The 17,046-nt window shown below is 45.7% G+C and overlaps 1 protein-coding gene across 1 annotated transcript; it reads right to left on the bottom strand.

The window, feature by feature from the left end:
* Positions 1–260: 260 nt before the first annotated feature.
* On the bottom strand, positions 261–15,751 carry LOC147616856 (beta-glucuronosyltransferase GlcAT14A-like). Its single transcript, XM_086776496.1, has 4 exons — positions 15,014–15,751; positions 1,181–1,256; positions 953–1,068; positions 261–851 (listed from the first exon to the last, which is right to left on the bottom strand). The coding sequence occupies exons 1-4, from the start codon at positions 15,582–15,584 to the stop codon at positions 334–336; spliced, it is 1,281 nt and encodes a 426-aa protein (XP_086632622.1). The 5' UTR covers positions 15,585–15,751; the 3' UTR covers positions 261–333.
* Positions 15,752–17,046: the final 1,295 nt, after the last annotated feature.

Below are 17,046 nucleotides of genomic sequence, written 5' to 3'. Positions count from 1 at the left end.
ACCCAAACCACAGCGATGGTATTATAATAGTGTACCTTTAGAACCTTTTTTTTTCCCCATGAACACATAACGCTGTCAAGACCTCTAGGTCTTCATGATGATGTGTTTTGTCTCATATGCCTTCATGGCATTCCGCAGATGTTCATATGGCTCTCTCTCTCTCACACACACAGACCATCCATGCTTAAACTCACCTGAGCAATAATTTATACCCCCGCCCGTCCCTCCCACCTCTCAAAAACAAAAACAAAAGAGAAAAAGCAAAAAGGATTTGCTTTAAATATGCCAAGGAACTCCATTTGAAGTTGACACGAGGAACTCTTTCCACCTTCTCTATGACTTGCATTGATTTGAACGAAAATTTTTCTCGGATAATAGGTTCAAAACCAATTTCTCAAGCCTCTTCGCACCTGGTCCTGGTTTAATAACAGAAGAATCACCAACGACAGAGCATGGATCTGTTTCATTTTTATTGTTTCCAATACACCAGCCACCGGGAGTAAAAAAGCCTTTCTTTCGACCAAGTAGCTCATTGTCTATCTTATCAAGGACCCGATCATCCTCAGCAAACTTCCTTGCAAAAGGAGCACCGCTGCTGTTCATGTCTTGAAAGTGATCAAGAGTGAGTAAAAGAGGGTGTTGCTTTGGTGGAGTATCCCATTTAAGATAGTGCATGTCATGATTGACTGTGGTATTCCTGAACTCCTTAGCATTGCAAATGATAGTGTGAAAATACCCCTCTGGGGATGACACAAAGTTGCTGTAGTACATAAGCATGATGCGTGGTAGATTGTCCCAACCCCAAATGCAGTACTCAATAAACGATCGAGTCAAAATTGTCCAAGCTGAACCTGCACCACCCCCCCAGAAAAAAACAAAAAAAAAACCCATTAATAAGAGGAATCACCGAGCGACACATTCTTCATTATTTATCTTTTAACTGTGTACCTACCTGTGAACAGCTTATAGGCAGTCGGTACTGCACGCCTCTGTGTCACCCAAAATATATCAGACTTCTTGGACATATATAATCCTGGATCAATAATTATTGGTCGCGCTCTTTGATACCTATCCACGGCGGTACACAAGTTGATTGGACGACGAACTTCAAATTTCAAACAAGGTACAGGCCCAAACAAAACAAAACAAAAAAAAGCAAACTACATAAACAAGAAGTTACTCTTTCCAGCTGAGATCACTTGTGTGGTCGAGAAAATTCAAATCCCTTGGCAGATAGGAAAGCACATGAAGCAAGTCTGCAACCACAAGAAGGTTCATCATAATTGAGAGAAAGGCACCATGAAAACACCAACCAAACTTCAATCCCCCACCAAGACAAAGCACAGAGGCAGCTTTGATATGGTCCATACCCCACCCCCGAGTTTAGAGTGAGAGGACGACAATGACACGCTCAACAGAACTCACTGACTTAGACAGCAAAAAAGCATGTTAAAAACAAAACTTGAGCAACTTTGAAAAAGCATGTTTCCGCTGAAACACCCGACCAACCAGCTCGTGCAAAAACTACTATTATTCATACATGTATTAGAATCCCGCCCCAAAATTATGGGGGAGGCAGCAATACCAAAGATAAGCAAGCACACATTACAAAGTTCATCGGCCCACACAAACTCTCTCTCTCTCTCTCTCTCTCTCTCTCAAGTAGGTGATTTTTTTGTCCCATTAAAAAAAAAGTTACATGTAGATTTTTATTGGAATACTTTGCAAAATTATCGTTGCACACGCACGTTGATTTATATATATTTTTATTTTTGACTTGTCATTTGAAACCCCAAAAGCAAACAGGGCAGGGCAGGGCAGGGCCTTGGTTATTAACTCGGCAAGGCAAAAGAAACAAAAAGAAACAAAACGATTGGGGTTGTTTGCTCGTATGGGAGGTCAGACCACCTTCGGACAAAGACCAAAGCACCTCCTCATAATCATCATCGATGCTGCTGCTGCTGCTCCTCCTCCTCCTCCTCCTCCTCTATACCTGACCAGCAGTCGCACCCTGAAGTTGTTAAAGCCGGATTACTGCTTGCTGGAAAAGTTAAGATCAGTGGCCCGACTCCTCGAATCCCCAGGCACATCGCAGAAATGCAAATTTCTATTACTCTGCTGTTCAATTCAGGCAATTTGAGTTTGGAGAAGTGGAAAATGCATTTGATTGGCAGAGTCAACGTCACCACATTCTATACTTGCATCATGAAACAAGGAACGGAACCAAACAAGAACATGAGTGCAGTACGGAACGGGAATGGGAATGGGACAAGCTAGGATGTTATTGCTTAGTGTTTTTTACTTTTGAGTCTTGACTCTTGACATCAGACATTTATGATTTGTTATTTGTATGCTCTAGTATGAGCCTTTTAGGTTGACATCAGACATTTGTTATTTGTATGCTCTAGTATGAGCCTTTCTACGTCTATTTTGTCTTGACAGATATACGATGTGCCATTGTGTCAAGTATATGATGTGTGTGTTGAAATTAGTACATACTACATGCAAAGTGGTTTATTTTGATTCTTGAATGTTTTATGTACCTTAAATGTAGAAAGGTGTTGAATGTCCTATTGTTTGCCAATGGTAGTATTTTTACGTACATAAAAAATTTTACTGTACGGAACACCGTACAGTACGTACATATACACAACGTACAGTATGTACACATCAACCTTGGTGTGAACAGGTGGTAAGTGTATTGCACTTGTTTACTTTATAGCATTCTTTTTAACCTTTGTTTTTTATAAGGTGGCAAGTTCACATTCATTAAAGAGTGGACACCCTCCCAAATATTTAATGATGTCCTTGGTAGGGTGGACACCCACGTTTAATCATGAAGGGTAAAAGGAACCCTTTATGTGTGGGGGTGGGTGCATGGCCACCTACCCACACCCCACCTTGGAACTGGCCGCCTCCATGCAAACTAGAGGGGCCGCCGGCCAGTTGTGGTCGTGTGCTCTCTCTCTAACACCTGCAAAGGAGCGACCATCTCACCAGCTTGGGAGCACTGTGCAAGCGACCATCCTTCATTCTCCATAGGCGGCTGTGCTCCTCCACTCTGCAGGTTGCTGACGATTGCGCCCTCTCCATAGGCGGCTGCTCTCTCTTTACTCAGGCGGCTGCCTACTCTGCAGGCGGCTGCGCCACTCCACAGGCGGCTGCAGCCAGGCGTCTTCTGCCCTTGCAGGCGGCTGCGCCTCCCTCAGGCGGCTGCGCACGCCTTCCACAGGCGGCTACTGGTGGCTGCTCCTCCTCCTCCTCCTCCCCTTGCACGCGGCTGCGCCTCCTCCTCCTCCACAGCAAGCGGCTGTGCTCTCCACAGCAGGCGGCTGTGCTCTCCTCCTCAGGTGGCTACGCTCGCCCTCTTCCACAGGCGGCTGCACTCCCAGATCTCCACAGGTGGCTGCGCCCAGGCCTCCTCTCCATTCAGCAGGCGGCTGCGCTCAGATCTCCAGGCGGCTGCGTACTCTTCCTTCTTGCAAGTAGGCTGCTGCGCCCTGGTGTCCATCTCTAGTAGCTGCACCTAGATGCATCGAGTATTTGTCTTCCACTAGCAGGCTACATGTAAGTGGATTGAGATTCAAGTAAAGGACTTTGATGTAAATCTGATAAAGGTTACCCTCTGCTGCTAACACCCGTTCGGTGCCGGGTAGTCCAAGCTTTTGGAGAACCACGGTCCATGGGTGCCGAGATCGGGAGAGCCAGGCATTAGTACAGGAGCGCCTGTTTGTGCGTGGTCCTGGAACACCAATGGGGCGCTCTCCGCGGATTCCAGTGAAGGCACAGGACCGTAGAGACTTGACTTCTCAAGTGGGTTGCTCTCCTTCGAACATCTACTTCGAGCCTCTTGTTTGGTACAAGTATTCATCTCAGTTGTACATGGACATCATCTGGTTCATTGAACCCATGGAGCATTGTATCTTTTAAATACTCCCAATAATATATCATATTTTGAGGGGGGGGTTGGCCTGTTCCGGCCCCAGTGCTAGTGTCCATTGATCAACATTTCATTTCATTTCAACTTTCAGTTGTTATTAAGTTGTCCATTCAAATTGTGATATTTAAGTTGTGCTACTACGCGTGTGGGTGTCCAACGGAGTCTATTCCCATTTGACGGGATCGGTTTCATACACACTCTACTTATGGCCATCCCGCAGGAGTCACACTCAGTGATACACCAAGAAAATGGTAAAGTACCTGATGTATCATATCAACATACATGCATCTCATCCTGACACATCCTGAGTATTGCCCAATGTATTCTCAAGGGTACCAGGATCCAATGGCACCAGAATACAATAATATCTCAACAGTATATAAATACATGCACAAATAGAGTTCAGTCCATATATGAACCAAACCAACTCTAGGACTGCTCGCAAGACTTATGCCCTTTATAGAGTCTCCAAGCTCAGGTTGCTGCAGCCTTTGAGCTCAACCAAACCATGCCATTCCAAAGGAGACCAACTCCACAAATAGCATCATCTCAAAATCCAATTGACTGATCTTGTGGTCAAGAACAGCCAGAACCATATGACAAAGATCAATCTTCCTCACTCATACTTTAGTTCCAAAGGCAAAAACCATCCATAGTTGCAGTTATAGTTCATGGTGCGGCCGACTGTGAAACATACCCAACTTTACCATCTCATGTGACTAGTACACAATACCATAGAAGTCCCATAAGCAGATGTACTATCAGCCTTAGTACCTCGGGTGAATACAAAGATGTCACCAAGTGACTCCTAAATAACAACTGAGCATGTCTGTAACAAGGGAGTGGAGGTGCTACCCCCCTCTTGAGCATCAGGCACTGCTCCAGACCCAAACTCTGCTGAACCTGAATGAGCCGTCGCAAGAGTCAGCTCCAACTCAAAGGCGTCAAGATAAAGCTGCAATACCTAAGGTGAATCTGCTAAGTCACCCTCCTCCATCCACTTCGCATCCATCAGTGAACAGTTCTTTAAACTTCACAAGATAGCGACGGGAAACTTTACCCTGTACCTTTCTTTCCTTATGTGCCAGTATCTGCTCGGGAATAAGAACCTTATCAAGTTCCTCTGCTTCCAACTGAGCCTCACCTGATACATCCACAGGCACCCAAAACCTGCTTGCACTCCACCCAAGTGGTAAGCACAAGTCCCAATGAAGCATAGTAGATCACCACTGCTAAACATAGAAAGAAGCTGCCTTCCGAACCCATGAAGCCTCCATGAAGATACCACTGGTGACAAAATATCGGAAGTCATAGCCTTTAACCCATGTTTTGCACCATAACACTTCAACTGCTTTTTGTTCCTGCACTTCCCTTTCACTCTCCACATGTTGAAGCTTTTGATGTGACAACCACGGGCTCGCCTCCTTGAGAAAGTTGACGATATCCCGGCAATGGAACCATGAAACGGGCCTTCATAAATCTGACAGGCGTGAACAAACACTCGCACACAAAACACTTCATCACCCATGAGAACCTAAAAAAGGAAAAACAAACAGGGGAGCTAGAATGCTCCTGCAAATAGTACAAGGACACCGATTGGCTCCAAAACGCAGTGACGCCCCTTGCGGTATCTCTTTACTTGATTAAAAAAATTAGTACATAGAACAACTTGTCGAATCCTTTACCAATAGGATCTCTTTTTGCTTTTCACCCAGGACTTTCCAAATAAGATCTCTCGCTATTACAGCAAAGCATTCCATAGAGAAGGCACATCTGTACGACACCTCCCTGCTTGAAAAGGAATCCCCAGGAACCCTTTCCCAAACAACAGTAGGGTTGTACCAAACCATGTCCTTCCTATAGTCACAGCCTGCATGTATCCTCGAGAAAACTAGAACCTGTTCACATGAATCCAAAGACATGCTTTCAACATAAAACCAAAGACCTGTACCTGATAGACCATAGACCTGTATCCTCGATACCAAAGTCGTGTTTCTTCTCGAAAGACCAATATCCTGTTTCCATGACAGATAAATCCACATGTGCACCATCAATCACGATGCCAAAAAATCAGAGAGAGAAAGATAGAGGATGTGTCAAGCAATCCCTGAATACACATAGGTCCAAGATGAAGAGCAACACACATCTCTTCCAAGAACATCATCCTGTGCATCTTAACTTGATCCTCTTCATCCAAATCTCGTAAACAAAGCCTGCTTGCGAAGAGAGAGAGAGAGAGAGAGAGAGAGAGAAACCCCTTGGCTGTTAGCCCCTTGGTGCCTCCTTCAGCTTACCTTCTTCCAAGAGTGATAGAGAGAGGCCCATGCTGACTGCTTCCACATATGCAACACCTGGCGTAGAGGACCTCCCGTCTAACACTGGTTGCCCAACTGTCTGCAGAGAAATTCGTGGTTGACGCCTGCTTGGCTGCCCGACTGACAGTAGCCCATAAATATAGTCACCTGGTCGCTTTTTACTTAGTAGTAGCCCATGCTCAACTACCTAATCACCTGCCTGGCTGCCCATGTGCAGCAGCACCCTGCTGTAGGCCATGTGCATCAGCACCTTGTCAACACCCAGCAACAGCAACTCATGCGTGCAAGTGTAGCAACACATGTCAGTAGCACCCCCCAAGGCGGCGGTGGCAGCAGCAACATCAGCATGTCAGCAGCAGCTTCAGCACGGCAGCAACAACATCAGCCAACGGCAGCGGCAGCGGCTGGGGGCACCAGCCAGCAGCAGCTAGCGGTGGAGGCAGCAGCAGCTAGCGCTGGAGGCAGCTGCACCTGGCGGCGGCAGCACATCAGGCGACAGCAACAAATGATGGCGGCAGCAGCAGCACCTCATGCGCAGCATCGCTCCAGGAGATGCGCCTGCGTACCATCCGGCCACCTTCCCACACGGCGATCACCATCTCCGACTCGCCACCCTTCGCCCTCTTTAAAGAAACGATGCGCTTTTCATAAAAACGCCAAAAAGCAAAGGTTTTAAGCAGTAGCGGCAGCAGCGGCAGCCGCTGCTCCTGAGACGGCAACAGTAGCAGCGCCCATCCATGCGTAGCTGCGCCTGTCAGTAGCGGCAGTACTCCAGGGGATGTGCCCGTGAAGAACATCTGGCGACCTTCCCCCTCACGAATCCAAAGTTATGCGCCTCACCACCACACCATGAATCTCCGCCACCTTTGCTTTTATAAGCATGCAATTCAAATCGCTTTTCTCAAAAAAGCCAAAAGCAACTTTAGCAAAAACGCATGCCTCAAAAATAATATTTATTTTTATCATCAAAGGTTTTAAAAACCTTATAACCTCAAAATCCCTTTTGTCCCCTTTCACGCTTGGGCTGGCCACACTTATGAGTTTCCTTTTCACATTCAACTGATGCCTATCCACACTCTGCGTCCCGTGCCTATGCCCGTGTCCACCTGCTTGTTGTCCCGAGGGAAAAACACAGGGTCGTAACACGGAGTGTGGGTACCCTCGATGGCTCCGTTGCATCTAGCTCGCGATATGTGCCAGGCTGCAATGCTACTGCAAATCTCCCATCTCTGGCATGAGCCTTGTCGCCAATGGTCAATAGGTGGAGTTGTGTGACTGGTATTGCCAAAATGCGGAGGTGAGAGACTGGAAACCCCACCATCCTCCTCATAAGCCTTGACCACCTCAACCTGGGGCCCAAGCGACAGTGCCCCATGTAATGACCCAGGTCAAAGCCTTGTCCATCGTGAATATGAGGAGAATCCGCCGCCAAACTTGCTGAGCCTTTGGGCAATCCCAAAGACTATGTCAGTGAGACTACTAAGGGTGGCCGCACCTCGAGCAAGCAGCTGGCTGACCTCCAAATGCCAACCAAGTGCCAACCGCAAAGCTCTTGTGTGCCATCAGCCAAAGAAAGAGGGTGATCTTTTTAGGCCAGAAACTGTCCCAGAACCTCTTCCAAAAACTGAGAGGAAGGGCTGTGAGAGGCCCTGTGACTGCCAATGTACTGCTGCTACTGAGGTGCCATCAATCTTTGGCATCTGGATCCTGCGGCCTAGCCGCGCTGAATATGCAAAAAAAGGGGGCATCCAGAGCCTCCTCCTAATCAGCAGCATCATGCCAAGTCCACTCTCCCGGGTCCCACTGGACACGGTTGAGGGGCCGGCTCTCCCATATCCATAGCCGCAAGAATCTCTCCCTAGCTACCTTGGCCCAGTGGGGGGTCTATGCCACTCACGTGAGTGAAATCCAATCACCCTCACCCATTGTAAGGTGCATCCACTGAAATCCTCCACGAGGGGCTCGGATCTCTCTAATCTACCATGGGGACCAATAGAAAAAGTGAGCAAACCACTACCCTCGTCCACCCCGTGGACTACCAAAAGAATATCATGCTAAGTAAACACTCCTAGCCAGCCACTCCTTAGAAATAGCAGAGTCAATATCGATGCTGAGCCTATCTCTACCCCCCGGATCCCGGCCAAGCCTCTCTCCTGAACCTCCGGGGGTGTAACTGCTTGTGTGGCTTGTGTACAAGTCAAACCTGGCAGGCCCTAAGCTCAATGCGTCTCATGATACATGAGGTCGGGCCCCCAGCATGTGGCCACTGGGTAAACGGATCAAGGGGTTCCAAATCAATGGCTGCCGAAGACACTCCTCTGAGGCAACCAGAGCTAGTTGCCAAAGGGCTGGCCTAGGGTGATCCCAAGCTCGGAGTAAACTCGCTCCAAACATGTCCTCAAAGGCAGAGCTAAATCTGGGGGCCATATCCCTGTAAAGATCCATCAAGTACTCTACGGCCAAGGGCCCCCTAGACTCGAGGTGTGGGCTGAAATCCAAGCCAAGAGAAAGTCCTTCCAAGACTCACCACCGAGAAGGAGTCCTCAACAATTAGCTTGTCCAGCAACGTGCAGCTCTGAATAGGCTCCATCTGCGTCGCGGCTGAATGATCACTCTCCATGCCACCTTGGCCCTGGTAGGTCTCCCGTCAAGGCCAACTCTGGATCAACCGTTGTACCTAACCAATACATGCTCGGGAGAAGGCCCAACAAGAAGTAATGTACCACATGGTGGCAAGAAGGACCTAGTTCGCCACCACCACTCTACCAACTAGGGAGAGTCTTGCAGAACTCCAGTACAAAAGCTTCTTCCGAATGCTCAAAAGAAGGGGGGCGAGCTGCCGCTCCGAAGAAATATCCATGCCCACCTGACATCCAAGATAGCAAACAAGAGTGCCCCTCGGAATCCATTGGAAAGCCTCAAATGGACGCCACGTCAGGGTGGGTGCAGAGCCTACTTAGAAGCCACACGACTTGTGCCAGTTGATCTGCGCTTCTGATGCGCGACAGAAGATCTTGATCGCCTCAACAAATCTCTGGAGATTCTCCACATCTCTAGAAAGGTAAGCTGATGTATGTGTCCATCCCAACTTGCACCCCAACTCACTTTTCCTCTCTGCCTAACACCCAAAGTGGACATCTCATCATCTCTCTCTTCTTTCTCTCTCTAGAAGTTGGCACATCCCTGCATGAGGTTTTATAGCTATATTTTCTGTACTTTCTCCCCAACACCATATCCAAGCGTGCTAGTGTATTTTCCAAGCTTCCAAGAGTGTTTCCAAGTAGTATTCACTCTCCTACACACCCCCAATGACTCGAATTCAGCAAAACAGTCCTTTTATTTGGTGTAATTTTTGGTCTTTTCGCTGCAAAACCCTAATTTCAGCCTTCCTTTCTCAAGCTAAACTATAAGGGAAGCTTTCCCAGGACTCATTGCATCCACTTGAAGACTTTTGTCGTGAAGGATCACAATAGATGGAGGATTTCAACACTCCAAACTCTTCCATCACGAAGACTTCCGTTGTTATCGACTCTACTTGCAATTCATAAGCTTTAATGCTCAATTATGTAAGTAGGTAGCAAGAGGGAGGAGCAGGACTCCATGTTCACATACCACCCTGTGTAATGTTCTCTTGTCCTACGTGCTGTCTTGCATATTGCTTCTACCATGTGTGGGTGGAACAATAAAGACCAAATGGCAGGGAACATGGGCACTTGTGAGGGTAGTGTGAGTTGCAAATCTTCACCGATAACCATATTGTTCGCAATATTGTATTCATATGCATTGGTATAGAAATCTGGTCAAAAATGACCATGACACTATGTACTTGATTCTACCAAGATCAATAAACATTATTTGAGAGAGGGGCTGGCCATTCCGGCTCATTATGCGTCTCTTGTCAATTCAGCAAATTACATCTTGTACTGTGCTTGTTGTCCATTAAATCTTGGTGCCCGGCCTCCTCTAGGAGGTCCGATACTATAGCGCGTGAACTATTCGGGTCTACCCAGATAGTGCTACATTTACAGATAGATGGGAGTCGGGACACCCGCCTAGCGTTTGCCCTCGACGACAGGCCCACCCACAAGAATTTATTCAAGAACAATCCACGAGCTCAGAAACCAGGATCAATACATCAATGAATACAAAAAAGCAAACAAATATGCTGATGTAGAAACCCAAGTCGAATTCGAGGCACAAGACCCTAATGCCGAGCACACCACGGGATCGCCCACAAGATCTCTCACCAGGCTAGTACCAAATCCACCTACCCCAAACTTGTAAAGCAGATACACAAGTGATTTGTGTAGATGACGGAGCTTATGATGATCAGTTGTAGGTTTGATGCCCAATTCTAGAGTAGAAACAACACACAAAGGGTCGTACAGTTGGAGTACGGACCAGATTAGAAGAACAACAGCATTCGTCCGGCAGTAGTATGGCAGCTATACTTTAGCAGGCGGCGCAGATTAGGCGGGGGTAGATCAAGCAACCAGGTAGGTGGCGCAGTCCAGTAGGCGGCGGAGACAGCGGTTAGACGGCATGCTGTAGTGCCGGCAGTCAGACTGCATGTAGCAGCAGCGATGGTGGCGGCTAGACCATCAAGCGGTGATGGCAGCGGCCAGACCGGCAAGCGGCGATGGCGGTAGTACCGCAGGATCAGCAAGCGACAATGATAAGCTCCACACTTGGTTGATGATGAAGATCAAGTGACGTACATGCTTGTTTTATAATTGAGGGAGTCTTGCTTTTTGCCAGAAAGTAATCCATGCTTTTGCTTTACTTTTTTACTTTGCTTTCCTCTTTTTACTTTTTACAATAAAATACTTTTCAAATAAGGCCAATCTTTTACCAAGTGCTTTTGTGCTTTGCTTTTCCAACTTTAAGGCCTTGCTTTTTGGCCCTAGAGTTTATTTTTGAAAAAGCAGCTTTTTGCTTTTTGGTCCTCCTCAATGCCCTCTTACTAGTGATGCTCTTTGACTCGCGGTCAGCAGTACAGCAGTAATACGACAGCCGTACAACAGCAATACGACAGCTGTACAGAATTGCAGAGCCGCCATACAGTACCCGTACAAAGCCTCGATTTGGACACCGATTGGTGTGCTTTGTCTTGGCTTTGGATAGAGAATCTGGGCAGGAGTTTTTTTGCTGATGCTTTGTGAAAAACCCGTGCAAGACTGCACCCGAACCTTGGTTTCTTGTAAAAGCTTCTATTTGAATAAAGAAGTTTCGGGGGGGGGCTCAGTGTGGTGTCTTGGTATTATTTGTGGTTCTTGTGTTGTGTTTCAAAGCTTTGTGTATTTGAAGAGTCTATCTATTCTTCTGGGCTTCCAGATCAGTTACAAGAACCCTCAGGTTCAAAAGCTTATGGAGGCCACAAAGGCCGAGTCCATGATTGCACATACTATGGACTCTATGGCCAAAGAATTGGGTGTCCACCAAGATGCAATACTACAGAGATCATTTCCCTAGATTCTCAAATTTCCTAGTGATTAAGGCAAGGAGAGCAACACGGACCCCTAGAGAGGACAGATTATGCCACAGAGAGGTAGAGATAGAGGAGCATTACATATGCAGATACCATGTATATTATGAGATCACAGGGAGATACCACTGCTTGTTCAGAGAGGAGGGCTTCTACAGGTGCAGACCCAGAGATCGTAGCCACAGATTACCAGCTTCTTCAGGCCTATCAGCGAGCCACATCCCCCTTCCCTTGTATCATCTACCTCCCGAACGAGGGGTCACACTATAAAGAGCCTCCAAGATCAGAGCAGCCAGGAGACCACGACTACCCAGACGCACACCATCAATACTCCATCAGGCCCAGTCTGCCCAGATCCAGGCACGATACCATAGAGCTATGGAGGAGAGAGTCCAGAAGCTACACCAGGGCACAACAGATGTGAGAGTCCTCCTCGCCCCATTCCCCATGTATGATGTACTACACCCCACCATCTCCACTAGGTGGAATTAGTAGTATACCACCTATCATGATTGTACATCTATAGCATGCTAGACAGTGACTGCATAGTGAGCTGCATATGACTAGGATTAGCTTTTCATTTCAATTTTTCTTTCCATGATACTCACAAGACATGGACTTGTTGTATACAGATTTGTCTCATATGCCAATCTGGCCTTCCGTAGACATTAATATATCTTTCCTTTTCTTTCTTTATTTTCTTGCTTGTACCTTGGCCTATTACTATCTTACAGTACCTACATTAAATCTCTTACACATTATGTACACCCTGAGCTAGTCAAACTAGGTATTTATTCCACCTTGAAGCTTGTGGAGGACATTGATTCCAACTTCCAAGGCCAGAAGAGAGCGTGGATTTTTGAGAGCTTTGGAGAGTCTTCATCACACACTACAGCATCTACACTTCCCATTTGCAAGCCTCAACCTACATGTAAGTGGCCTAAGCTTTCAAATTCAAATTTTTAAAGTACATTTTGTACCTTTTGCCCATTGTTTCTCTATTTCTTTTTAAAATGTATTTCCTAGTTACTTATAGGCTCTGTAATAATTACCGAAAACCAAAAAATAAATAGAAAGAATAAACAAATAGATGCCTTTGATCTTACACCCTCAAAGGGATTTAAAGATGAAGAGTTCATCCTAAAGTTAGATGGAATCCTTTCTAATACCAAAGAAGAACCTTATGGGTAAAAACCCTAGCGAGAGAAAGAAATTTGGAAAGTTTTACCTTGGTGAATCTCATAAATACCAAACCTTTTAAATATAAAGATAGAAGCTTTAGCATACTATGACCCTAATATAAGGTTAGAAATATGACCTAAGGCTTAGTTGTAAATCCAAGAGGAACTAGAGTATTGTTAAGGACTTATGAGCTTAGGGAAAAAATGTTTAGGGTGGATTAAGAGTTCCGACCCTTAAAGACCTAGTGCTTTTGGTCAAATAAAAGAATAGACTTAGAAATTGAGAACTATTCTAGCAACAACAAAGGATTAGGAAAGTTAGAACTAATAACCCTTAGAGACCCTATGGCTAAGAGGGAAATAGATTCGGAACTAGGATACTTCAACAGAGATCGGTTGGATTGAGAAACCTCCAAATGTACCTATCTGATGAATTCTCCAAGTGGGTAAGAGAATTGACACATGCACACGCTCTATGGCTTTGGAGACTGACCTATGTAGCTCATGCCTGACATGTCCCAATTGGGCTCACAATGGGGCCACGGCATACGACAAAATGTTCTTAAAAAGGTAATCCTATTGTACTCATGTAGAGCCAGTGTGTCACATAGCACTTTAGTGCAAGGTGCATGTGACAAGCCAGCTCACCTCCCAACCGTAGGTTCTATGCCTCGAACCACCCCCCAGCCAGGGCTAAAGTCTAACTCCCACAGATCCATGCCCAGTCCTTTGTCATGCTGATCTATGCTCTACCACATACGTGGCTAGAGTCTTGGTCGAACTCTAACCAAAAGTGAGGTTAAATAACCCATGGTTCACTTATATAATCTCCACTGCTGCTATAAATAACCAAACTGTTATAATCTCCACATACGTGGCTAGAGTCTTGGTCGAACTCTAACCAAAAGTGAGGTTAAATAACCCATGGTTCACTTATATAATCTTCACTGCTGCTATAAATACCAAACTGTTATAAATAGCTAGTACACATAGATTTATTAATAATAACCTTAGCCACCCATATTAGCCTACTTTCTCCTAATCCCAAGTCTCCCCTAGCCCTACTGGATTAGGCCCACTAATCCGTACATAACAGAGGGAGCCCTCAATGGCCTCGCTGCGCCCTGTGCCTGCCAGATGTGCCATGCCTTAGTGCTACTGATGATCTCCCACTGCTCACAAGTGCTAGGGGACCAAGCCACTACTGGAGACTTGGGGGTGGGGATAGACTCTATCTTGCAATGGGTGAAGAAGACCATCAACTGCCTCCTCGTACTGAAACACGGGTCCTAACTCCGTCATCCAAGCAACTATCATGTATCTAACCTTGACCTACAGCTCAACTAGCTGACCTTCTATGTCTGGAAGTGTGGAGACTCCATTGCACACATGAAGATGAGAGACCCGTTTACAGCTTCGACAACTACTATAATCAATTTTCTTTAATAAATAAAAGTGTAGCATTACTAAGGCACAAAGTTGACCATGGAATCTCTAATAAAAGCAATGGCACAACCCAAAACATTCTACAGTGTTCATAGAGTCTTAAATAGCCATACCCACGTACAATCAAGCCCCCTTCCATTTTAGAAAGGGAATGAGATCCAAGATGCATGTAAGCCCTAATCTTTTGCATAATGAGAAGTTGTGGACAAAATCGTACATATGGGTGCAAAAATTAGTATATCAGAAGGGTTCTTTTGCAAAGCAAACCAAAAAGAAGATCTGCAGGCTCTATAACAGATTGACCCTGCCACTAGGACTGTATAACAACATTGTAAAGCCCAACTGCCACATCGGTAACAGTCAACACGATTGAGTGAGTAGCATTTATATTCCTTGATACAATCATCACATGATGCATCTCACAAAAACATGTGTTCGGTATTCATGCAAGACACATTGAAAATCCACGTGATGTATGCAAGAAGGCATTCCCTTGTTTAACCAAGTTTTCTGTTAACAAAGTTTATAGATTGAATGTAAGACTCGATGTATGAAACTTGGTTAAACAGGGGAACGCCTTGAGAGATGTTCAGATTCTACATGCCTAAACCATGTAGTTAGGGCCAAAAGCACAAAGCAAGCTTACCGTCTTGAGTGACGAGGGGATAATCGGAGCTGCTGAGGTTAATGAACCAATCCCAGTCTTTGCTCTTCTTGAGGAGGATGGCGGCTGCATGGAGGGTAGAGGCGACCATGGTGGGGCCCTTATAAGTGACGAGGTTAGCCTTGGTGATGACATGGACGTTGTCGACCTCGAAGTAGGTGGGGTCGAGCTTGACGTGGCGGGCTAGCTCCATGCGCTCGCGCGCGGGTGACTCGCGATCCAGGTGCAGCACATACTGGTTGCGCGGATGGTAAAGAGCCTGTAGGGTGCGCCTCATGCGGGGCCCATCGCCCTTGGATCCAGACACCACATAGGCCAGCCTGGGCGGCGCAGGGAAAGAGGAGGGCGGCGTTGTAGGCAGCCTCGACTCCACGAACAGATCGTCCGTAACAGGCCCTCGGAAAGGCATGAGAGAGGAGAAGGGAGAGGAGCTTACTGTGACGGTGACCACCAGCAGGAGCAGCAGCGAGAAGAGAGAGCTCGCTACCAAGGGGATCAGCCACTTCCTGTCCATGGCCACCGCAGCGGCCAAGCTCTGCGACAGCCTCTTCATCCCACGACTTACAAAGCAACCATGGCAATTAGTACGAAGGAAGCCTTCGCTGCCTATGGGAAGAGGAAATTTGGGTGTTTCGAAATAAAACAACGGGCGGAACAGGACAAGAAGGTGGGGGCAAAAGTACGGGAGGGAGGCCCTGACGAGAAATGTGAACTGTGTGTGCCGCTGCTGCAGTACAGTACACATCATTATTTATTATTTTTATTTATTTATTTATTTATTTATTTATTCCAAAAAAAACGGTGAAAAGTGCCTCCTCTCTTTTACTCTTTTAAGAGGGGGAGGAAGGGCAAAAAGAAAGAGGTCACCTTTATTCACGAACAAGCAAAGACACATACCTTTTTTTTAATAGTGACCATTAAATAAAAATAGATCAACAAATGCTTTGTTTGTCAAGGAACTTTATCTCCTTTTATAAAAACTAGTGTCGCGACTCCTCTCCGACGAACGGGCAAGAATTTTGCATTTAGGTACATGCAAAAGAAATATGTGTAAAATCACCCTTCCTTTCCTTTTAGAAGCTAGGCACATCGAGTCACATACAAACACGCATAAAGATGTACATATGAATGTACATGTACGTATGAGTATGTGTATGTGAAATCTATTGAAACCATACATGCCACAACTGGAAGATATATGTAAGTGTGTGTGTGCCTATGAATGCATGTGTGCATGTCACATACACACATGTAAATATGTGTCTGTGTATGCACACGCACCCATAATATCCATAGATACTGGTCACACTCATACATATATACTTGCCAAACTAATATATAAAAACATCGTGATTGCCATATATGTCCATATAGAAGCTTTTAGCATTACAAACCCATAAAATGATGAGTATCTTAACACACCTGAACACAACCTCAAAACAATCTTCGGACAACTAGATTATCTCTCCTTGGTAGCCTATATCCCACGCCTCCATCTGGCAAAATGTATGCCATAAAAAATATTAGCATTGAAAATATAACTCTCGTAGAAAAAAGGTGGATAAGGATAAAAGCTTACAAAACTCATTTGGTGGATCAATATTTGAGGCGAACGGCGTTTGAACAGGCTTGTAAACAACAAATCAAAAAATTATGTATTGTCCAGTGCCTATGCTCCGAAAATCTAACTTATCAGGCTTTTCATAATCCACAAACATTACACGTACATGAAGTTGATCTGCAACCTTCCACAATCATAGATTGTAAATTCCTAGGAGCCCAAACCTCTTCGCTCTCTCTCTCTCTCTCTCTCTCTCTCTCTCTCTCTCTCTCTCTATATATATATATATATATATATATATATATATATATATATATACACACACATATACATCTCTTTTCAACACAAAAATTGAGAGAGATAGTGATAGCATCAAAAGAACTAACCTCAAGTTGAAGACAGAATTATACTTGAAAGCACCAACTTTGATTCAATCGTCCTTGTGCTTGCTTCT

The sequence above is a fragment of the Cibotium barometz genome, chromosome 37 (genome assembly GCF_041138505.1).
Source record: "Cibotium barometz isolate CiBa-2024 chromosome 37, ASM4113850v1, whole genome shotgun sequence".
Taxonomy (NCBI): domain Eukaryota; kingdom Viridiplantae; phylum Streptophyta; class Polypodiopsida; order Cyatheales; family Cibotiaceae; genus Cibotium; species Cibotium barometz.
The sequence above is the reverse complement of the archived record's forward strand: the minus strand, read 5'-3'. Positions and strand labels throughout refer to the sequence as shown.